The 23,919-nt window shown below is 47.0% G+C and overlaps 1 protein-coding gene and 10 non-coding genes across 12 annotated transcripts in view; 9 read left to right on the top strand and 2 right to left on the bottom strand.

Moving 5' to 3' along the window:
• Positions 1–23,919, top strand: part of LOC135819454 (phospholipid-transporting ATPase ID-like) — a 69,142-nt gene that overhangs the window by 22,466 nt on the left and 22,757 nt on the right. For both annotated transcript variants that reach the window (XM_065332666.1, XM_065332667.1), the window contains exons 26-33: positions 208–367; positions 1,149–1,318; positions 3,128–3,187; positions 4,663–4,758; positions 6,438–6,525; positions 6,986–7,067; positions 8,005–8,146; positions 8,841–8,924. In XM_065332666.1, coding sequence (XP_065188738.1) covers positions 208–367; positions 1,149–1,318; positions 3,128–3,187; positions 4,663–4,758; positions 6,438–6,525; positions 6,986–7,067; positions 8,005–8,146; positions 8,841–8,924 — 882 coding nt within the window. The remainder of the gene's footprint in view (positions 1–207; positions 368–1,148; positions 1,319–3,127; positions 3,188–4,662; positions 4,759–6,437; positions 6,526–6,985; positions 7,068–8,004; positions 8,147–8,840; positions 8,925–23,919) is intronic.
• Trnar-acg (transfer RNA arginine (anticodon ACG)) lies at positions 617–689 on the top strand. Its single transcript has one exon. It is a non-coding gene; the product is annotated as a tRNA-Arg (tRNA).
• On the bottom strand, positions 3,743–3,815 carry Trnar-acg (transfer RNA arginine (anticodon ACG)). The gene has a single exon. It is a non-coding gene; the product is annotated as a tRNA-Arg (tRNA).
• LOC135820344 (U2 spliceosomal RNA) lies at positions 9,524–9,714 on the top strand. The gene has a single exon (XR_010554074.1). It is a non-coding gene; the product is annotated as a U2 spliceosomal RNA (small nuclear RNA).
• LOC135820335 (U1 spliceosomal RNA) lies at positions 10,646–10,809 on the top strand. Its single transcript, XR_010554065.1, has one exon. It is a non-coding gene; the product is annotated as a U1 spliceosomal RNA (small nuclear RNA).
• Positions 11,464–11,603, top strand: LOC135820307 (U4 spliceosomal RNA). The gene has a single exon (XR_010554037.1). It is a non-coding gene; the product is annotated as a U4 spliceosomal RNA (small nuclear RNA).
• Trnad-guc (transfer RNA aspartic acid (anticodon GUC)) lies at positions 12,657–12,728 on the bottom strand. Its single transcript has one exon. It is a non-coding gene; the product is annotated as a tRNA-Asp (tRNA).
• On the top strand, positions 13,363–13,485 carry LOC135820314 (U5 spliceosomal RNA). Its single transcript, XR_010554044.1, has one exon. It is a non-coding gene; the product is annotated as a U5 spliceosomal RNA (small nuclear RNA).
• Positions 14,993–15,183, top strand: LOC135820341 (U2 spliceosomal RNA). The gene has a single exon (XR_010554071.1). It is a non-coding gene; the product is annotated as a U2 spliceosomal RNA (small nuclear RNA).
• On the top strand, positions 20,454–20,616 carry LOC135820360 (U1 spliceosomal RNA). Its single transcript, XR_010554089.1, has one exon. It is a non-coding gene; the product is annotated as a U1 spliceosomal RNA (small nuclear RNA).
• On the top strand, positions 22,473–22,612 carry LOC135820309 (U4 spliceosomal RNA). The gene has a single exon (XR_010554039.1). It is a non-coding gene; the product is annotated as a U4 spliceosomal RNA (small nuclear RNA).

Raw genomic sequence — 23,919 nt, 5'->3', positions numbered from 1 at the left:
ATCTCCACTAAAACTTTAAATTATCGTCTCCTCTTTTTTTTTAAAGGTACGCAAGCTCCTCAGCAGCCACTTCACTGTTACATGAAAACCCCTACACACACCATCCTCAAATCAAGTGGTCTCTTCGCTGCAAATTACTACTAGCTCAATCAAATATTGTCTCCTCACTGATTATTCGTCAATGTGCCGTTTCTCTTCCTGTCGTAGGTGTACGAAGAGATCGAGCATGACCTGGAACTGATCGGTGCCTCGGCCATTGAGGACAAACTGCAGGAGCGTGTACCCGAGGCCATTGCCAACCTGGCGCGTGGCAACATGAAGATCTGGGTGCTGACTGGCGACAAAGAGGAAACAGCTATCAACATCGGTGAGCGTGCCGCCGTTATTGTGGGCGGAGATGTGACAACTGTGTAGTCCGCTCTCTCATTTTACGTATGCCGACCTTAAGTCTGTGAGAGTTGAAACGGGGAAGAAAAAATGACTACCACCCCCAGGCCCTCCAACTGTTCATTTGTTCAAAGTTCAGGAGCCTGGAGAAGAGTAGCAACTGTGGAGGCTCCTGGCTAGGCTGCCTGTCGTTGCAGTCAAATACTGTTGAAGTTGCCTGTCCATACATGGCCGCGTGGCCCAACGGATAAGGCGCCTGACTACGAATCAGGAGATTCCAGGTTCGAATCCTGGCGTGGTCGCATCTTTTTTTCCGGTTGCATCTTTTTTCCGTCTCACGAAGGAGGCTGTGATTTGCTTTGGACATGATGTAAACCGCTGGTGGGGGTATCTGCCAGAGAGTTATTTATCTTCTTTTCTTTAGCTCTTTTTGTTTTGCTTTTTCCGTCCATATTTTAGTCGTTGCTCTCACTTCCTTGTATTGGCTACACCTGGCACCTGGCGAGAAGGGCTCAAATAAATTAATGGCAATGCCAAAAAATGTAAGGTAAACGGGGGGAGGGGAACTCAGAACACAGAGAAAGAATATCTCTGCTGAATGTTCACCATTTTTGCTACCCTGTGTGTATGTGTGTGTGTGTATGTGTGTGTATGCGTTTGTGTGTGCGTTTGTGTGTTCGTTCGTGCGTGCGTGCGTGCGTTTGTGCGTGTGTGCGTGATACGTGTGTACGTGCATACGTGTTCTTGCATTGACGGCGTAGGCTATGCATGTCGACTACTGACGGCGGACACAGACGTGTACGTCGTTGAAGGGACTACATTCGGTGAAGTGCGAACGTCTCTACAAAAAATCAAGGACATGATACTCGCCGGACGAGTGCTTTTCACCAAACAGACCGGCATCGAGTTCAGGGAAGAAGATCCATTTGAAGTGAGTGAACCCATGCCTTGTAGATGCCCTCTGTCTGTGAGGAACATGGCGTCCGCAACTTGCACCCACATTGGGATCTGTGATGAAATGATTGCATAGGATGTTAAGGTATGGCCGGAGCTACAGGGCTCTGTAGCAGCGTCCTAATGGATTCTGAATTTTCAATTTTTAATTAACTTGAACATTTTCTATGGACGGAAAGCAAAGCACCTTGCTCTCTTTTCTAGAAAGCCTTTTTGTAGATCATGTTGTAAACGTGATGATATGGCACCAGTGCCATAAATTGACGTGCAGGTCCGATTTTAATCCTTGAACACCTTGGATAGTAGTAGTGCACAAGGATACACATCAACCTGCTGTACCTCCTGCACACATACACACACACACACACACACACACACACCTGGCCTGGTGCACATCTGCCAAATGCTTGGCCACGCCGCCCCCGAGACAGGGGAGAGTAGAAGAGAGAGTTTGAGAGAAGTCAGCACTGCCACTAGGAAGCTGCTCCGCCACGACGTCGTCCTCAATTGCAATTGTGTCGCCGAAAGCCAGGAGCAGATGTAAAACAGCGATCACAGGTAGCGCAGTGCTGGTTGCAACACGGATGGCCGATGATTGGTATGCGCTGGGGTGTGGGCGGTGATGCCGGGGCGGGTGTCGTGCACTTGTGCACAGCAAGTCCACCGACACACACACACACACACACACACACACACACACACACACACACACGCACGCCTGCACGCACACACGCGCGCGCACGCACACACACACACGCATGCACTTGCACGTCCATACACACATACAAACACACACACACACACACACACTACTACTACTACTATGATACAGCTACCCTATACGGGTCACGCCGCCCTCCACCCAAGCACGAGCACTATGAGGGGCAGTGGCAAATAAAGAGAATCAGCTAGCAGAACTGGCAAAACAGATGAAACAATGGAGCAGAACGGACGACTGCTGTACTGTAACAACAACCTGACAGCTACAGTGACAACGACTGAAAAATGAACAGGAAGGAAAAAAAAATTCAAAATTTCACGTCACGAAAAAACACTGTCCATGAAAGAATCCACCAAGCAAAAGGAGTGTGGGCATCCGAAATCCCACCAGGACTCCATTAGCAGTTCTTCCACGTTGACGATGTAAGCGGCAGGGCAAGGCCTCACAAATCCGACAGACTTCCACAACGCTTGACCAGTGCACTCATGACGACGAAATATTGAAGTTTCAATTCCCACCATTCCGCCATTGGGACCTTCCTCTCCGCACTCGCTTGTCCACTCCACTGAAAACAACGAGTTGTTCCAGCACTCCACCAGCCAATCCTCAATTTCCACCACTGCATTCTTCGAGCTTGGATTCTTCACAGCACTCGAGGGACAGCTACTCCACTGCGAGTGGTGGACCACGGCCGACGCAGCAGTGACAATATCGAAGTAAATTGTCCTGCAAGCTACATCGCGATTCCGCGCTCCAATCATGCAGCACTACCTTGGCAGTGTGCGAGGGTGCTCCAGGGTCGACTCTGGCTACGCCAGAGTCGCCCTGGGCAGGCAGAAAACTTGGGAGAAAGCCAAGAACACGGAGCTCAGAAAGTGTAACCTGCTCCCAAGGAGCACAAAACAACACACACACACACACACACACACACACACACATACACATACACATACACATACACACACACACACACACACACACACACACACACCACGGCACACGCATGCACGCACATCACTCATCAATGTGTTGTGTCACAAATTGTGTTGTCTTCTCTACTTGTAGGATCCAGGGAAGGCAAAATCGAAGCCAAAGTTTGCTATCGTCATTAACGGACACAGCTTGGTGAGTTTGTGTCAGTATCGCAATTTGCTCAACTCCGATTTGTTAGTACACTGTACAGTTGGTATGTGCAGAGAGAGAAAATCCTCTTGTACGGGCAGAACTCAAAAACAATGTTGCGCATGTACGCATGGATGTCAAAACTAAAAATATGTTATATAAAAGAGCGAATCGTGACGGATGTACTGTAAAGAAAAATTGCCTGAAAAGATTAGTTTAAAACCATTCATTGAGTGACAGTCAGTTTCCCAATCAGTGGCCAGCTTTGATAGTTGGTATGTGATGCAGCTAAAGAGCATTCTTCCTGGACTTGACTACTACAGCGTAACGACAAGTCAGAGTTGAGCAAATTGAGCACATTAAAACTATTGACCATTTCCCGCCAGGTGTAGCCAATACAAGGGAGTGAGAGCAATGAGCCAAGTACACATGGATAATGGAAAACGAAATTAAAAAGGAAGAGGATAGAAGATAAACAACTCTCCGGCAGGTGCACCGCTGGTTTACCTCATGCCCAGAGCAAATCACAGCCCCTCTCGTGAGATGGAAAAAAAGATGCGACCACGCCAGGATTCGAACCTGGAATCTCCTGATTCGTAGTCAGGCGCCTTATCCGTTGGGCCACGCGGCCATGCATTGACAGTCAATTTCAACAGTATTTGAATGCAACGATAGACAGCCAGAAGCTTGCACAGTTGCTACTCTTCTCCAGGTTCCTGGATTTCGAACAAATGAACAGTTGGTGGTCTTGGTAACGACAGTCTGTTTTGCGTACTGTGTCTTCTGATTTTCCGTATTTTGCATTGTTTTTCCGTACTGCCGTGACCCATGTGCATTGCTTGTGTTATGCTTTTTTTTACATTCACATGCGTGTCAGTGGCTGATTTTGCTAGTGCAAAACATGTACCACGACATGATATTAATATTTGTTCTGTTGCGTGTAGTTGAAGCATGTCATGCACTCCCTTTGGCACAGGGATATTCATCGCTCAGCTTGCGCTTTCCATGCTTCTACATACATATCTGTAGCTGGTCGATCCTCCTAAATTTTCCGTACCATTTTGCTCAAATTCCGTACTGCAGACGAAGGAGTGATTTTAGAAAACGTATCAAAAAACCGAAATCAGGACAAAGTCAGGGACCTGCACCACTGGGACTGGTTACGCAACTTTTCACCGTACCTGTGGCTTACCATGCCGTCAGAAACGATGTACTGCACGGATTACGCTCCCACAGGAACCATCCCCAGTTGCACACTCTGGTTTATGTGCTCTTGATGTTAGTGATACTCCCTGAGGGATTTCAATACGCATGTCAGAAGCCGATTATTGTGTTCCACATGTGTATGTGTGTCTGACTATGAGCATATTTCCACTTGCATTTGTTTGTATGTGTGTCTCGGTACATGTGTGCATGCTGTGTGAATGCGTATCACGGTGTGTACTTGTGTTTGCTTTGATGCTGGTCTGGTGCCACAGACGCACGCACTGAACGACATGACGGACATGCTGTTCCTGGAGACGGCGTGCATGTGCCGGGCTGTCATATGCTGTCGCGTTACGCCGCTGCAGAAGGTACGCGGTGTGGGTGTAGCCTGTGTGGGTGTATTGCAATGACCTACAGGGACATAGCTCGCACATCTGTTGTGTGCTGACTATATCCCACTGTCAAAATCTTATCGTTTTGATTATAGAAGATGTTTGCAACCATGCACACGCTTACACTACGACAACACAAACCACCATTGTCCATTCATCAACTACAAGTTCAGTCAAGAAGAAGAAAACCAATTCCAAGGAGACCCAAACACCGGAGAGAGAACTGGGACGCACAATGAGTATGCTCCGAAAACGGCGGTGCTCGGAAGCAAGCGTACATTGTGCACGTACTGGGCGAGGCCAAATTAATCGCGACGCAGCGCACCCAGACCCACGTGGGCCTCAGGTGCGTAGTGATCGCTTGGTCAGGTGCACTGTAGTGCCATGGAAACAAAGATGGTGGCGCATGGAGCGCGTATACCACGAGGTAGAAAGAAAGGATAATAAATACATAAATAAACTGCAGAACGAAAGTGAACGCGAAGAAGAAATAAATTGGAGAGTCTTTAGAGAAATAAGAATGTAGTTCGCGTCTGGCGGAGGGTGCTTGCACCTAGCTAGAGGTGAGAGCAGCACTGTCAGATAATGGAAAGACTGAGTTAGAAAAGGAGAAAGACGACGGAGTTGCAGACTGAAACTACAGGAATTTCAAGTAAGATGTGAACACTAAATTTTTATGCATATTAAATATTCGTGAACGGCAGTTCTCGACAAACACCGGCAACCTCATAGTCGCCATTTCGCCTATGTTTTGATAGATTCTCGGAGCTTTGGCTAAGTGTTATAGCTTCTGGGTGCTTTGGCTAAGTTTGATAGCTTCTCGGAGCTTTGGCTAAGTTTTATAGCTTCTCGGAGCTTTTGCTAAGTTTTATAGCTTCTCGGGACTTTGGCTAAGTTTGATAGCTTCTCGGAGCTTTGGCTAAGTTTTATAGCTTCTCGGAGCTTTTGCTAAGTTTTATAGCTTCTCCGGGCTTTGGCTAAGTTTGATAGCTTCTCGGAGCTTTGGCTAAGTTTTATAGCTTCTCGGACCTTTTGCTAAGTTTTATAGCTTCTCCGGGCTTTAGCTAAGTTTTATAGCTTTTCGGAGCTTTGGCTAAGTTTTATAGCTTCTCGGAGCTTTGGCTAAGTTTTATAGCTTCTCGGGGCTTTGACTAAGTTTTATAGCTTCTCGGAGTTTTGGCTAAGTTGTATTGCTTCTCGGAGCTTTGGCTAAGTTTTATAGCTTCTCCGGGCTTTGGCTAAGTTTTATAGCTTCTCGGAGTTTTGGCTAAGTTTTCTAGCTTCTCGGGGCTTTGGCTAAGTTTTATAGCTTCTCGGAGTTTTGGCTAAGTTGTATGGCTTCTCGGAGCTTTGGCTAAGTTTTCTAGCTTCTCGGGGCTTTGGCTAAGTTTTATAGCTTCTCGGGGCTTTGGCTAAGTTTTATAGCTTCTCGGAGCTTTGGCTAAGTTTATAGCTTCTCGAAGCTTTGGCTAAGTTTATAGCGTCCCACGCATACAGCAACGGACGCACGCTACTCCAGATGTCTCTACGTAGCGTCTTTTTCATGGCTTTAGGAATAAAATGTATTGTGCATGTACGTGTGTGTGTGTGTGTGTGTGTGTGTGTGTGTGTGTGTGTGTGTGTGTGTGTGTGTGTGTGTGTGTTTTTATCACTAGGCACAAGTTGTGGAGCTTATAAAGACACACAAGAACGCCATTACGCTGGCCATAGGTGATGGTGCAAATGATGTGGGCATGATCAAAGGTAATGGCCCAGGCTTGTATCCAACATCCTTCACACCTGAATGTGTGTGTTTGTGCGTACGTGCGTGTGTGCGTGTTTGCGTGCGTCCGTGTTTGCACATGCATGCACATGCATGTGTGTGTGGGGGGGGGGGGTGGGGGTGTGGGCGTGTGTGTGTGGGGGGGGGGGTGCGGGCGTGTGTGTGGGGAGGGGGGCGTGTGTGTGTGGGGGGGGGGGGGTGCGGGCGGGTGCGTGTGTGTGTGTGTGTGTGTGTTTGTATGTATGTGTGTGTGTGTGTTTGTTCGTGGTGTGTGTGTGTGTGTGTGTGTGTGTGTATGTGTGCTTGTGCGTGTTTGTGTTTGTACGTGATAACCTCCGAGTTTAAAAATGTGTAGTATTAAACACTCCATTAAAATACTATCTACATTATGTGTTTCTTGTCTTGTATCTACATGTACTGTTGTCTATCCACACTCTACAGCTGCACACATAGGTGTTGGTATCAGTGGTAAGGAAGGCATGCAGGCTGTGTTGGCCAGTGATTACTCATTGGCACAGTTCCAGTAAGTCTTGCTGTGACTCTGTGTGCGTATGCGTGCGTGCGTGCGTGCGTGTGTGTGTGTGTGTGTGCATGTGAATATGGGGGGGGGGATATGCGTGTGTTTGTGCAGGCACGCGTACATGTACTTGCATGTGTACAAACATGTATGTGCTTGCTGCATTGCTGACTTATATAGCTTGTGATATGAAGTTATGAATGATACTGCCAGTCTGCCACTATCATGCAGACAGTCATCTATCCCGCTAGGTTATGTACTGTAAGTCGACAAATATTCGGCGCATATTTGTTTTCGGCCATATTCGGCCTGGTCGTGTTTGGCCGAAAATTTGTTGGCACCGAAATTTTGTTTTCCAAGGTTCAGTGCGACGGTGTACGAGTATACTGGCGGCAGCAGAACAGGTTGAAACTTTGATGCGGCAGAAATGGGTTTTAGCCCTGGGAGGCCGAAATTTGAATGGGCCCAACATTTGTAGACTAACACAGTAGCTATACTCAGCAGCATGGACTGTGGTACTGCAGTAGCTATACTCAGCAGCATGGACTGTGGTACTGTTGTTCAACTCAGCAGCATGGACTGCGGTACTGCAGTAGCTATACTCAGCAGCATGGACTGCGGTACTGCAGTAGCTATACTCAGCAGCATGGACTGTGGTACTGCAGTAGCTATACTCAGCAGCATGGACTGTGGTACTGCAGTAGCTATACTCAGCAGCATGGACTGTGGTACTGCAGTAGCTATACTCAGCAGCATGGACCGTGGTACTGCAGTAGCTATACTCAGCAGCATGGACCGTGGTACTGTTGTTCATGTACTAACAGTAGCTATACTCAGCAGCATGGACTGCGGTACTGTAGTAGCTATACTCAGCAGCATGGACTGCGGTACTATACTCAGCAGCATGGACTGCGGTACTGTTGTTCATTCTGCCAAACTATAGTTATCTGGAGCGGCTCCTTCTCGTTCACGGCCGCTGGTCGTACATGCGCATGTGCAAGTTCCTGTCCTACTTCTTCTACAAGAACTTTGCCTTCGTGCTCGTTCAGTTCTGGTACGCCTTCTTCTGTGGCTTCACAGCCCAGGTAAGAATAGTTCATGGTGTATGTGTGTGTGTGTGGGTGGGGGTGGGGCTTTGTGTGTGTGTGTGTGTGGGGGGGGGGGGTGTATGTGTGTGTGTGGGCGTGCGTGCGTGTGTCCCATATGGTGCAGTGGTATGTGCAGTCGATTTCCAATCGAGAGGTTGCGGGTTCAATTCCCGACGATTATGGTCGCACACGTCTTTCTTCTCTTTCTCAGACTCTTCCTGACTTTTCTTTCATTCTCCTGGGTGGTTACCAACAACCAGTGTATGCCGGAGTATGTGGTGTGGTGTGTGTGTGTGAAGAAAAAAAATGGAAAAATGAAGAATAGGGATTCACTGGCCAGAAAAAGTCACTTCAAACAGCTGTGTGGTGGATACCAGGCTAAAAATAGTGGCGGTCAATTCATCAGCCTTGCAAGCTGTTGAATGGTGTAATCCCAGCACAAGTTGCTATGTCTAACATAGCTGTTCGCTATCATCGCTTCCGCGATGGGCATGTCTGAGGTCTGAGGTGTGTGCATGCGTGCGTGCGTGCGTGCGCGCGTGTGCTTGTGTGCGTGCGTGTGTGCTTTGTATGTATGTCTGGGCATGCATCTATATGCACGCACTGCATGCCTGTAGGGTGTAGGGTGTAGGTATCCCATTGCTTACACTGCTCTGTGTCTCTGTGTCTGTCTCTTCTTTGACTCATGCAGACGGTGTACGATCCATGGTTCATATCTGTGTACAATCTGCTATTCACGTCACTACCCGTTATTGCGCTGGGAATAGTTGATCAGGTAAGCCAGCCTTCCACGCACTCATTACATGCACATGTGCTTTACAGGAATTTTCACATATTGGTCATGTGACCACGTCCGTGTAGAAAGTGATCATGGTATGTATGCACACAGTGGAACTAACATGGCCGCCGACATCATGTGACCTACAGATGCAGTGGTTGAGTGGAATCGCAACCAATATGGCTGTCCATGGCTGTACGGTCATGTGACAGGCGTGCAGTAGCTCTGTTTGGCGGAAATATTTGAGGGGGGGGGGGGGGGTCGTTTGCCATGGGGCCATGTGCCCATACATCAGTCTAGCATGTGCTGCCAAGCATTTGCCAGGTGTGGTTTGGCATACGTCGACACTAGCAGAGCCACATCGGCCTATCCCAGTGGGTGGTGGCAGCGTGGGTACATTTCCAAATACATCACCATGGTAACACGGTATACCGGTGCTCCAACGGGACTCCATAGCACTCTTTCCTCTTTATGTGACCCGTCTGTTCAGTTGCAGGCCCTGATCTTGTAGTATGGTGCCGCCATGTTGTGAAATTGGCATATAGGCACTAAAGGATGATTTTATAGAAAGGAAAAGAGCGTGGGAGGTGACAGTTATCGCTTCTCGGCCTTTTGGCTAAGATCAAGTGTAGTATCTGTTCTTATCAGTTTGATCGCTGATATGTTGACTATATGTCAACATTCGATCAAATGTATTTTTGCTCCTTGGAGAGTGGCTCGAGGCTTGCCTCACCCTCTCCACGGATCACCCTGGTATTGCAGTTCTTCCAGGTGTGGTCCATTTCCCTTTCTGGGATTATAATCAAATTAGGGAAAGTATTCAAGAAGTTTTCTCTTGATAAAAGAGAGGTTCTGCAAAGCGAAAATCAGAACGAAGTTTCGTGATGGTCCTTGCAAAAGTGTACACAAATTTTCGCAACATTCTTTGCGTTCTGCACATTTTCGTAGTTTGCACTCGCCAAGTGCACGTACGCCATGACCACATCTCACGAAAGTTCATTTCACGTTCCCTGCAAGTTTCGCGTCCAAAGTTGCGAAAGTCCGTGCGAAGTTTCGCACTTCTGACGTAGAGCAAAAGTTTGTACGCATCTTCGTTTGCAAAATTGTATCTCTTACACTGCCTTTCTATCAAACAAATTCTGTTGTACATATCCTGCATGCAGCATACCTTTCTCCTCACATTTGATTTAAAGTTTTCCTGAAGATCCAGCCTATCTTTTCACAGTCATTTGTCACTGCGTAAGGTGTTCCTGAGCTATAAGGTAGTGGTGCTCTTTACGTTGCAGCTGGATATACGTTCTTAACGGAGGGTTTACTGTCATACATGTATTGTCAACAAATTGAACAGAGAACGTGCTTGTTCAACGGAGGAGAGGCTGATGGCTGGTTCTGCTGTGTGCAGTAGAGCTGGCTTACGCTGGGTCTTGTATTTACTGTTCGGATTTAGAGGAAGTGGATAGTGTCATGCGCGCACACATTTTGTACTAGTGTGGGATGTTGGTTACCATAGAGATAGTGTGAGGTCGAAAGGTGTGTTGAGAATGAAAGGGAAATGTCTGGATCTGGACGAAGTGTTGACTGTTGCGGTTGCTATTTCTGACTGGTTTCAATATGCGTGTGATAGATAGAGGAGAATACGACTATGAGAGAGGTGTCATAATGATTGCCACTCTAGTGGGTAGCAGTTCTTAGCTGTAGTAGGAAAGCAGTGTAAAGTCATACTTACCTGGCACAGGGGACGCCGTGATCAAGAAGGTGGCTCCCTCAGGATGAGGCCCCTCCACTGCACTCCGTTGGGGCTGAGGCTTGCGATTTCCCCAAACGTGGGAAACTCGGGTGCACAATTTATGGTAGCGGGGGTTTGCGTTCGCGCAGCCCCTGTACAAAATGAATGAAAAGAGGAAGTGAGGCTGTTATTGTGGCAGAGTTCTTGTCTGGAATATGTGCTATTCCAGTATTCCGGCAGTGTCTAATAGAGTAGCTGTGGCAATGGAAAGTTCAACCAGAATGGACAATTGCAAAATTACTTTTTTGGGATGGGAGATAGAGAGAGAAGTCGCTGTGTACTGAGTAGATATAGCCAGAGTGTCGACTAGTTCCGGTTATCGTGTTGTAAGCCACTGTTTACTCGCGACTCAAACCGAACACTGATGTGAAAAACAATGCAAATAACGAAAACTCTCACAGGTGTTGTTGACCAAATACATCTCGAAAGATAACTGCATTCAGGTACGGACCGACATGCAAGCCTTGTCCAAGAAGTTGGCTGTGAGAGAGTGAGTGTACATGCGATAATTAGAACACGTTGTGGCCTTACGGTGGTAACAGACCGTTGCCATGGCAATATTTTGCAGGAATTACCCCCGATGAGGGGGAAAGCCGAGCCTTGACGTTGTAGTCTTCAATGGTAAATATGGGAATGTCTAGGCTGATAGGTACATTGAAGACGGTCCTGTAGTAAGTGAGAAGATTTTTGCAATGAGTGGCACTGTGTTCTGTTGAGGTATATTTATTTGAAGACGATGGTTTGGAATTCAGCTTTGCGCAGTGGTAGTACCATAGCCAATGAGGTCCAACCGAGGCGTGGTTATTGCTAGTTGAAAACTTTTCCCAATATCCCGCATTGACGACTTGAAACATAGTCGGCTTTGCAATTTTTGAAGGCTCATCCGTGAGCCAACTTTCAATTGAAATCAAAGAAAGAGTGGGATTCCAAATTGAAAACCCAATCGTGTGCTTGTCTAGATCACACTAAGTACGGAAATTGTTGCTGCGTTTTTTTTTGTTTTTTTAATACGAAAGTCCACTATATTCCCGAATATGTGCGAGAACTGGTGGTGGGTACATGCTGTCAAATGCTTTTGGCTATCCAGTTTCGACCTTCCAGACTCTTTCTTCATAATTATCATGCCAGATGCTTTTCCCGTTGATAGGCGATTCACACGACAGGCACTTGCACGTTCTACAGTGAGTGATTCAAAGTGACTGTGTGGATTCACACGGCTGCACTCAACAACAGGCACGTTTGCATTTTTGAATGATTCACCCACCAGTTGCCATGAGTATTTCAAATTTTCAAAACATGCATACAATAATTGTAATGGTGAAAAGAGCCGTGTAAAAAATCAAGTCTTGTTTCGCGCCTTTTGGTGTAAATGTACTCGTGCACGCCTCGATTATCGTGAAAGTGGGCCCCCAGCTCGCTTGCACTTTTCAGCCACTTTCAGCCACTTTTCCCGCTCACAGGTGAAATACCATAGCAACGTTCCGGTGCACGTGGATTTGCCTGTCTTGTGAATCGCCTATTATAGGCGGTTCACACGACAGGCAAATCTACGTTTGTCAGGTGCCCAACGGAAGTGAAACGTGAGGCTGCAGTTCACACGGCTGCGGGTGGCGGCCAGAGCTCCCGCGAGTATCCAGTGAGTATAAGGCGTTACTATGGTGATTTGGAAGGAGTACCCAAAGGCAAAGGCCAAACAACCAGGGTTCAAGACTACCGTACGATAGTACAACCTCACAGCCTCGTCACTGTAAAAGTGCCCGCAGATGAGTGCATCCGAGGGCAAAAAGGCCATGGACGATTTTGATTCCCGCAGCCAAATTTTGGTCACCCGCAGGAATATCTCCATGGTGACTTTCCTGTAAACGTGGATTTGCCTGTCGTGTGAATCGCCTATTACCCTGTTTTGTTTTGAAAAAGAATGAAAAGAAGAAAAAAGAAATGTCCTCCCCGGCCGGGAATCGAACCCGGGTCTTCCGCGTGACAGGCGGAGATACTTACCACTATACTACCGAGGATTGACTGGCAGAGACTTTGCAGCTCCAGCAGAATAGCCTCGCTTCAATGCAATATCTTCTTCTGGAAATGATATCAGTAGCAAAAAAGCCTGGACACGCATTTACCAAGTACAGTTGCGCTCTGTGAAATCCGGCCCAAAGTCCGAAAACTGGTGCCCTGAAAGAGTTCTGCTTTCGTCACTCTATTTTGTACTTGTGTACGTTCAGCCACGTTTGTACCTCGTCATTGAAAAAGAGCTTGTTTGGTGTCTTGAAAATGCCTGTTGCCTTGGGAAATCTCAGAAGGATGGGACATAATTAGTTGTGCAAATCACCTTGTATCTGAACTCGTCATGCAATCCTGGTCAATAACTATGCTGGCTAAAGTCAAGATTGCAGGTGTAGTGTGGATATCAGATCTTGAGATTGTAATTGGCTGTTGCCATGGAAACTTGTTTGTGGCCGGCAAGGATGTTGCCAAAGTTACGCTTGATGCTCTTGTTCATTTGAAAAAGCTGACTTGCACTCCTGACGGAGATCTACGATTTCATTCTTGAGTCTAGTAGGATATCTCGGCAGGCTAAACCTATTCCGTAACTACTGGCCCTAAAGAACAGCATGTAATAAATAGTTTGTCTGGAATCTTGTGAAGTTCATACTCTGGTTTACCTTCAACCACGAATAAATCTTTCGCCTTTTACTAAAGATTTCCGTGGAGGTGGACATTGAAGGAGTCTTCAAATGAATTTTTCTTTAGCCCTTGCTCATTGAGCAGGGCTCAATAAATTACCAAAAGGAAAGAGAAAAGCCTTTTTTCAGTTGTTGCACTTCAACTTCTGTCTTTTTCTTCAAAACGAAGGTGCTACGACATGAAATCGCCGACCGAGCAATTTCACTTGTAGTCTATCTATGCATACACATTGTACCAAGAGTGTGCAACTGCCTGCACAACCTCTATACTGTGCTGCGACGGCAGAACTTCACATCACGTGACATGGTTCAAAAGGTTATGCTGGCAAACAGTGCAAAGTGACCACAAGGGAGTTGTACCCAAAGCTGGGCTGCGTACAACCCAGTATCTATCATGCACTAGAGTGCACGGGTTCATCACGTGATGTGAAGTTCTGCCGTCGCAGACCCCATAGCTGGAGTTGCACACTCTTGGGTTATGTACTCTTGATTATACCAATAGTACATAACCCCCCAGAGTGTGCAACGCCTGGTCCAGCTCTGCATAGGGTCTTGGTCGAGCGGAATCGGATCTTCTGATGTCATGCGTACACTCCACACTAGCGCAAGGCCGGTCTCGAAGCAGGGCACCGTTGTTTTTGATCCGAGAGTACCCGCGACTCCCCGGGTTCCCCTCAGATGTGTACGGTATTATGACGCAAAGATCCGATTATGCTCGACCAATACCCTATGCATAGCTGGATCAGGCGTTGCACACTCTTGATTATACACATGGTACAAAGCTGTGCTAGGTCATGGTGGACGCCAGAGCGAAAATGAGAACTTTATTGGACTTGAGCTAGAGAGTCAAAATCCTGAGCAGGCACGCGTGTAGTGACGTTCCACTGCAGCCATTACACGATCTGCACCGACACCCTCTCCAGTCACTGTTGTCATGGTGAAAAGCCGTCAGTGATTGGTTAGGTGCCTGCTCCACCACGTGCAAGCACTAAAAAAATAGTAAAAATCGGCAAACTATTGACTAGACGATGTTTGGCGGAAAACGAATTCAAATAAAAGAAACCAAGCAAATCGTACAAACAAGTAAATCACAACAGATTTGTCGGTACCTTGTGTGACAACTTGGATCTTGCCAATCTTGACAAATTTGTGTACTCTACATGTTAGTACAATGTAGTGGAGAAGATTGTACCCCTTGTGTCCGTCCTGTTGATCTTCCGCGAAAATCCACCGATTCCGTTTCTCCTCGTTGCTGAAGACAACCATCTCCATTGATTTTCTCATTTCGGTGCTTCATTATGTCTGCGTGATGCGTTTTCCTTATAAGCTATATACTGCCTGTTGTAGCTTAGGTATTTTGTGTTGGTATGGGTGTATTAGCATGGCCATATTGAGTGCTACGTTGCCCTAGCAACTAGTCGACGCCGTTCCAGTGAAGATATGGTTTCAACTTTCTCGTTTCAGTGCCTATGGGTGTTGTGTGGTTGTTTCTGTGTGTGTTCTGGGTTAGTATGTTGTGTGTTTGTATGGAAGAGGTAGTAGGGACACTATAGTTTGAATTTGTAGAAAGGAAAAGAGCGTGGGGGGTGATAGTTATCGCTTCTCGGCCTTTTGGCTAAGATCAAGTGTAGTATCTGTTCTTATCAGTTTGATCGCTGATATGTTGACTATATGTCAACATTCGATCAAATGTATTTTTGGTCGTTGGAGAGTGGCTCGAAGCTTGCTTCACCCTCTCCACGGATCACCCTGGTATTGCAGTTCTTCCAGGTGTGGTCCATTTCCCTTCCAGGGATTTTAATCAAAATGTGGAAATATTCAAGGAGTTTTCCAACTTTCTGGTGGAGTTGAGGCTATTGGACATTAGAGAGGTTCTGCTACACGGAACTACGTACCAAACTCCGTGTCAACTGCAGTGGAGTTTGAAACGGATTTTTCGTACGTTGGACTGGTTCTGCTGTACGTAGCATGCTCGAACCATGCACGAACACCCCGCCACATGTACTCTGTACGCTCACTTTTCACACGGAGTCCGGTCCGTGTGAAGCGCGCTTCACACGGAAAACGGTATGACAAAATCCGTATCAAACTAAATCCCGTACCGCGGTGAAGTTTCCATACGTACTTTGGCACGTTTTACCGTGTGGCAGAACCTCACTATTATCGATAATTTGCACAAAACGAAAAGTTTCGTTAAAAGAAGCTCCGCTACCCAATCACCCCCTGGACGAAAAATAGATTGACTTGACAGCAAGAATGCCTTGATGTCTCACGTGTCAATATTTTTGGAAACGAAACTCCCCTTGACCCATCCACCCATAAACGAAGCTTTTTCTCTTTGTGTAAAAGATCGATAAAATAATATGGACGCCCCTAAGATAACTATACTGTAATCTTTTCTCCTAACACCAGACATAAGTTTTTTTTTCAAGATCCAGCCTATTCTTTCACAGTCATTTGCCATTGCATAATGTGTTCCTGAGGTATAAAAGTAGTGATTTTAACATTCCCGAGCTGTACATTCTAAACTGAGACGAATTAAACAGTGAACATGTTTGCTCAACAGAGGAGAGGAGGAGAGGCCGATGGCTAGTCGTGCTGTGTGTAGTATAGTCCGGGGGCCAAGTTAGGAAAAAGTCACGTCTAATAGATTTCGTTCCGAGTGAGAGGGCACCAAGTTTTTGCGATTTGAGTGTCAAGTATCTTCAAAATGCTACAAGATGGTATGCCATTCAATCAAAATTTCCATCGGGAAGGTCATACAATGAAGGTGGAAAGAATTGATGATGGTTGCCATGGCAACAAATCAGTTAATTCAAATTTACAGGAGAACTATGCAATATTTTGACAACATTCCTGCTGGATATAAACATATCCAATACGTATGACTGGTTGGCCAAGTTTGACTGAAAACAAATAAACTTCAGGGCCTCAAAGGTGAATTATATAATCGGATCTACTGCAACTATACATTATTGTACATACGTAATTAAATATGCATGCATACACCGACAAATGTACAAATATATTGGTGACCAGTGTACATGTGACATCTATAAAGCCTTTTAGAAAAGAGTTAGAAATGAATAGAGCAATCTGTGACCAATGGTGATCTAATGGATAGACACTAATACATGTATATATGGCGAAGAGGAAAATGTAGAGGGAAACAGAGCATGCCAAAGCAGTTCTCTCTAAGTACCTATCAGTTGGTAGCAACAAAGAGGATCTTGTGGCATTCTTTGGTGGTGAAGTGGCAGCTCCCGGACAACCTGAACAAGGTGCCCCCAGGCAAGGAACTGGTTGTCACTGCGGGCCAAGAGTGCATAATAATTATAGTCAAGTCGGCTGGTGCAAGCATGGCGTCTACTGCTGTGGAGGAGTTGCTGTTAACCCAGGAAGAGGCTGACACCAGACTGCTCCTTCATGCAAGGCATGCAGCTGTCAGTGGGTATGAGACCGTTCTGATAAGAACACGAGATACCGATGTTGCCATCATTGCTTGTTCTGTTAGCCATGTTATCCCGCGTACGTTGCTGGTGGAGGTTGGTGCAGGTTGGTGCCCCCCCCCCCCTTTTTTTACTAAGGCCACAGCTTCCAATCATGACATGCAAAGCAGCGGTGCAGCATCGCAGGTATGAATCGTGGACGTGGTGACGGGATCTGATGTGCTCCACCGACCTAGGGTCTCGGCTTCACTGCACAGCAAACGTGTCGAAAGAAAACGGGGGCTAATAATTATCGGGAGATGGGGGGGGGGGGAGAAGAAGAGAAGAAGAAGAGAGAGAGAGAGAGAGAGAGAGAGAGAGAGAGAGAGAGAGAGAGAGAGAGAGAGAGAGAGAGAGAGAGAGAGAGAGAGAGAGAGAGAGAGAGAGAGAGAGAGAGAGAGAGAGAGAGAGAGAGAGAGACAGAGAGACAGAGAGACAGAGAGAGAGAGAGAGAGCGAGAGCGAGAGAGAGAGAGAGAGAGAGAGAGAGAGAGAGAGAGAGAGAGAGAGAGAGAGAGAGAGAGAGAGAGAGAGAGAGAGAGAGAGAGAGAGATAGAGATAGAGATAGAGATAGAGAGAGAGAGAGAGAGAGAGAGAGAGAGAGAGAGAGAGAGAGAGAGAGAGAGAGAGAGAGAGAGAGAGAGAGAGAGAGAGAGCTGGGAGATAGAAGAGCACAGTGCTCTTGGTGATGGGGACTGCGAAGGATAGCAGGTTCTGGGACATGTGCATGGGAATCAGAATATTGGTGATGATGGCAGCAGGGTTATAAGGTAAGCAGCTGAACACTAATAAGAACAGGGAAAGCGTTGGTGAACCGATTCAAAGTGCATCAGTAGCAGAGAGCCAGTCCTGAGCAAGAAGGTGACGGTACACCTTTTTCTTAAAGTTTTGCATTAGGGGCTGGGCGGGTGGGTGGTGGAACAGGTCTGGTGGCAGGGCATTCCATGTTGCAACGGTGCAAGCAGGGAATCCTTGGAGACAGCTATTCCGGGTGTTGGCAGGCAGGCCAGTTGTCATCTGGTATGGATGGGAATCCTGCAGCTGGAGAGACTGACGGGTAGGTCTTGTCTTGGGGGCACGGTGAGTGGCTGGTTTGGGCAGCATCTGCTTCAGAGGGCTGGATGCATCTAGATAGCAGAGCTTGTAGGTATAGGCAAGTGCAGCTACCAGGCGACGGAGTGCCAGGCTAGGGAGCCAAGTACCTGCTCCGATGATGTAGAGGGCCCTTCGCTGGATCTGGTCCAGCTTCTTAAGATGGGACGAGGGTGAGCCCATCCACACTAAGGGGCAATGCTCGAGTGTGGGTCGCACAAAGCCGTTGTAGACGCGTTGGCGGCTCTCGGCGACCAGAATGGGAGACGCTCGCTTCAGGAAGCCAATCCGCTGGTTAGCACGGGAAGCTAGGGAGCGGAGGTGGAAGGAGTAGCTCAGGGTGTCGTCAAAGGTGACTCCCAGGAGTTTCAGCCGACTCTCTTCACTGACCGGTGTGCCGTCAAATGTTGCTCGAGGGAGCTCCCAGGGCTGGCGATGGTGGCCTATAGACATAGCCTGCGTCTTGGAGAGCTCAAATTTGATCCTCCACTTATGTCCCCAACGGGAAAACGCATCAATGCCCTGCTGGAGGAGCTCGTAGCCACAATCAATGTCAGCTCTTGATGTGAGGCAGTGGAAGAGAGTTCCTGGGTTAACAGCAACTCCTCCACAGCAGTAAACGCCATGCTTGCACCAGCCGACTTGACAATTGTGACTCTTGGCCCGCAGTGACAACCAGTTCCTTGCCTGGGGGCACCTTGTCAGGTTGTCCGGGAGCTGCCACTTCACCACCAAAGAATGCCACAAGCTCTTCTTTGTTGCTACCAACTGATAGGTACTTAGAGAACTGCTTTGGCGTGCTCTATTTCCCTCTACATTTTCCTCTTCGCCATACATACATACATGTACATGTACATGTACACACTTGTCAGAACAACAGATGGCTTGATCAGTCACAACAAAGTTTCATGCCATCTCAGGCATGTACATGTACATGTATATCCATTTATTTAGATCACCATTGGTCACAGACTACTCTATTCATTTCTATCTCTTTTCTAAAAGGCTTTATAGATGTCACATGTACCCTGGCAGGGGCGTAGCCAGGATTGTGGCTGAGGGGGGTGCTCACTGGAAGTGTGGGCCTGCGTCGGAAGGGCGCGAAAAATGGGGGGGGGTCGGGGGGCCCTCCCCCGGAAAATTTTTCGATATTGAGTGCCAAATCCTTCATTTTTGCATCTATTTCATTATTTTCCATTCCACCAATGATTCAATAAAAAGTCAGATAATCGTATGAAACGCACAGTACTTTGCTACAGAAGTTGGATGGTAAGAGATTAACAGGGTGTGGTTAGACCCAGAATATAATACAGACAATTGTTGAATCTGTATTACTTCTTGCAACCTTGCCAGTGACGTCTTGCTCGTCCGAACGGTCCTTCAGCGCCCTGAAACTGGTCAAGGACCGGCAGAGATCAGTGATGAAGAACTCCCGGCTGACTGGCCTCACCTTGCTGCAGGTTCATCATGACATTCCAGTTGACGTGGGTGCGGTCATCGATGAGTTTGCTCGCCGCCATCCACGACGAATGCAGCTGGTGAATGTATTGCCAAACTAGTAATACTAGTAATACAGTTGGCCGGGCCCCGTCGTGCAGCGCAGCGTCGTGTGGCGTCGATCTTGTCGACGTCGAGTCTCGATCGCGGGCGGGCGTAGATCCACAGCAGTACGAAAATGGTACCTGGAATTTTTGAGGGGGGTGCTTGGGCACCCAAAGCACCCCCCCTGGCTACGCCACTGCCTGGTCACCAATATATTTGTACAGTTGTCGGTGTATGCATGCATATTTAATTACGTATGTACAGTAATGTATAGTTCCAGTAGATCCGATTTTATAATTCACCTTTGAGGCCCTGAAGTTTATTTGTTTTCAGTCAAACTTGGCCAACCAGTCATACGTATTGGATATGTTTATAGCCAGCAGGAATTTTGTCAAAATATCGCATAGTTCTCCTGTATATTTGAATTAACTGATGTGTAGCCATGGCAACCATCATCAATTCTTTCCACCTTCATTGTATGACCTTCCCGATGGAAATTTTGATTGAATGGCATACCATCTTCCAGCATTTTGAAGATACTTGACACTCAAATCGACAAAACTTGGTGCCCTCTTACCCGGAACGAAACTTCAAAAATAATCCCCCTGGCCCCCAGACTAGTAGGGCTGGCTTACGCTGGGTCGTGCCTGACTGTGGAGTTTGAAGGAAGTGGATTGTGTCATGCGCGCACACATTTCATATCTTGGGGTGTTGGTTACCATAGAAATAGTGAATAGTCGAAAGATGTGTTGAGGATGAAAGGGAAATGTCTGGATCTGTACAAGGTAAGGACTGTTGCTGTGGCTGTTGCTGACTAGTTTTAATATGCGTGTGACAGTCAGAAAAGGAGAATACGACTACGAGAGTGGTGTCGTGATGATTGCCACTGTAGTGGGTAGCAGTTCTTAGCTGTAGTAGGAAAGAAGTGTAAAGTCATACTTACCTGGCACAGGGGACGCCGTGATCAAGAAGGCGGCTCCCTCAGGATGAGGCCCCTCCATTGCACTCAGTTGGGGCTGAGGCTTGCGATTTCCCCAAACGTGGGAAACTCGGGTGCACAATTTATGGTAGTGGGGGTTTGCGTTCGCGCAGCCCCTGTACAAAATAAAAGAAGAGAAGAAGTGAGGAGGCTGTTCTTGTCTGGAATATGTGCCATGCCCAGTAGTCTGCCAGTGTCTACTAGAGGGCGTTCTCAGTCGTGAAGATGGAAAGTTCAACCAGAATGGACAATTGCGAAATTACTTTATTAAAGGGGAAGTTAAGGCAAAAATCAAAATTTCACCAGTTGTAGTCTTCGGGGTGCTGAGTCGAATGGCCCGGCAGTCTTGGTCCGAGAAAGCTGAGACGCTCCCTTCCTACTTGAATCCCAATCGAACTCGCGCACTTCCACCGAAACTGGGTGACTGCGCCCTACGAGATGGGGATTTGTATGCAAAATGTCACTAAAAGCGCCATTTCGTTCTTATAAAAGCACGGATGACCGCGATTGGCCCATATGTTGTAGTCTTTTGGACGCCGAGTCGACTGGTTTTGGTCCGAAAAGGCTGCGATGCAGCGTTCGCCCCTAATTCCCAATCGAACATGGTTGAAGAAGCGGTCACGTGCTCCTGGGTGCCAAAATCACCTGGTCACCACGCCAGCAGGCGACAACTTTCACACCAAGGTTCAACTCGAGTGACAGGACTGCACCCAAAAAAGGTCAAAACAGGCTGTAAGTTGTACCCTGCAGGCACGGTGACCAGGTGACTGGTGTACGCAGGAGCACGTGACCGCTTGTTCAACCATGTTCGATTGGGAATTAGGGGCGAACGCTGCATCGCAGCCTTTTCGGACCAAAACCAGTCGACTCAGCGTCCAAAAGACTACAACATATGGGCCAATCGCGGTCATCCGTGCTTTTATAAGAACGAAATGGCGCTTTTAGTGACATTTTGCATACAAATCCCCATCTCGTAGGGCGCAGTCACCCAGTTTCGGTGGAAGTGTGCGAGTTCGATTGGGATTCAAGTAGGAAGGGAGCGTCTCAGCTTTCTCGGACCAAGACCATTCGACTCAGCACCCCGAAGACTACAACTGGTGAAATTTTGATTTTTGCCTTAACTTCCCCTTTAAGAGGAGAGAGAGAGAAGTCACTGTGTACTGAGTAGATATAGCCAGAGTGTCGACTACAGAGCATTTCAAAACTATAGACGCGTAGGGTTTTTGAAATATTTCAAATTTGGCTGGAACTTTTTGAGAATAGTTTTCGGAATATTGCTCAGGATCGCTCCACAATTACTCTCATATAGTTTCTAAAGGATTGGATAACAGACGCCCAATTTGGAAAAAATTATGCACAAAGTGATCACAGATTTTATGTGGTATAGATGCTGGCATAACGGTTTTTGCCTAGGTACGCGTCTATAGTTTTGAAATGGACTGTAGTTCTGGTTATCATGTTGTGAGCCACTGTTTACTCACGACTCAAACCTAACACTGATGTGAAAAACAATGCAAACAACGAAAAGCGTCACAGGTGTTGTTGGCCAAATGAAAAACTCTCAAAGATCACTGCATTCAGCTGCCGATTGACGCACAAGCCTTGTCCAAGAAGTCGGGGTGAGAGAGTTTGCCTGCGGTAAATGTAACACATTGTGGCATTATGGAGGCAACAGACAGCAAAGTCATACTAACCTGGCACAGGGGACGCCGTGATCGGGAAAGCGGCTCCCTCGGGATGAGCCCCTCCATGGCACTCAGTTGCCATGGCAATATCCTGCAGAAATTACCACAGGTGCGGTGGAACGCCGCCGAGCCTTGAAGCTGTATACTTTATAGGTAAAGATGACACTGCCTAGGCTGATGGGTGCACAAAAGAGATTTTGGAAGTCTTGTAGTATGGGAGAAGACTTTTGTAATGACTTGCACTGTGTTCTGTTGGGATATAAGTGTTTGGAGATGATGGTTTGGTAATCAGCTTTGCGCAGTGGTAGTACCATAGCCAATGAGGTCCAACCGAGGCGTGGTTATTGCTAGTTGAAAACTTTTCCCAATATCCCGCATTGACGACTTGAAACATAGTCGGCTCTGCAATTTTTGAAGGCTCATCCGTGAGCCAACTTTCAATTGAAATCAAAGGAAGAGTTGGATTCCAAATTGAAAACCCAATGGTGGGCTTATCTGGATCACACACAGCATAGAAATTGTTGCCGTGGACAGCTGTACTTACCTTGGAGAATAGGAGAATTAAATAGTCAGTTGCATACTGTCAAATGCAAGGAAACCACAGAGATGATGTCACTTGCTCTATCCAGTTTCGACCATCCAGACTCTTTCTTCGTAATTATCATGCCAGACTCTTCTCCCGTTCACCCTGCTTTGCTTTAATGATAGCTTGCATGCCGTCCTACCGGTAGGACCCAAGAAATCGCGCTGCAAAAGTGCTTTTGGTTGAGAAATTTCTTGAAACAATTGTTGAGATGAGGTCTTTGTCAGGCAAAGTAATGGCGCAAAATGCAAGGCTATGTCCAGTGCATTGCATACGCGCAATTTTATCAATTGTCAAAATGGCCGCACATACTCCTGTCGGAGCGCTAGCAACTCTGTCCAAAGTGAATTTTGACCATGGCACATCATTCGTGGTGAGGTACTAATGTTTTTATTAGTCTGCCAAGGCAGTGGAATGCATAATTCCATACACCGTTTCCATGGTTACCATGGGCTGTTACCATGGAATTTCGTAGTATGCCTTGTGCGATCACGTCTAAAATTTGTGGACTCCTTCATTATTCCCTGAGCAACAGTTTAGGGTCAAGTTTTAGGTCAATGTTAGAACGGAGGCCATGCAGCATGTCTGTGTATGATGGTCCTACCGGTAGGTCCTACCGGTAGGTAGTAGTAGTATTTAGGCCCAAACAAAAAATAGGCTTGTTTCCGGTCGGCAACCCCTCAAAAAGGAGACTCGGTCGGCCGGAATGAAACTTTTTTGGATACTTTTTTTGGTTCCTCAATCGTTGTGGTATTGATGGACAAGAGCACCTACACATGTACATTGTACATTATATCATGGCAAGGATCAATGTCAAAGTTAGTTGACTGACTCACTGTTCTTGTACAGCATGTGGTGTATTCCTGTTTTCGTACACCCTGAGAAATCAAGCAAACAGTTCGAGTCCCTCCAGCTCCGTTATTCTGGCTCGTATCGACCCCGGAGGTTTTCGAGCCGACAGCTGAGAAGCTATGCTACCTTGTAGGTGTTTCGATTGTGGAATTCGGTTGAGATTTGACTGAGTTATGACTCGTTGAATGCACTTGCACACATGGCATTGCCACCGTTTGCATACATTTGGGACCAAAAAAAAGTTTCAGAATTTGGGAAAAAGTGGCCCGTTCGGGCGACCGGAAACAAGGTCATTATTTGTT

The sequence above is a fragment of the Sycon ciliatum genome, chromosome 6, assembly GCF_964019385.1.
Source record: "Sycon ciliatum chromosome 6, ocSycCili1.1, whole genome shotgun sequence".
Taxonomy (NCBI): Eukaryota; Metazoa; Porifera; class Calcarea; order Leucosolenida; family Sycettidae; genus Sycon; species Sycon ciliatum.
Note: the sequence above shows the minus strand (reverse complement) of the source record. Positions and strands in the feature narration are given on the sequence as shown.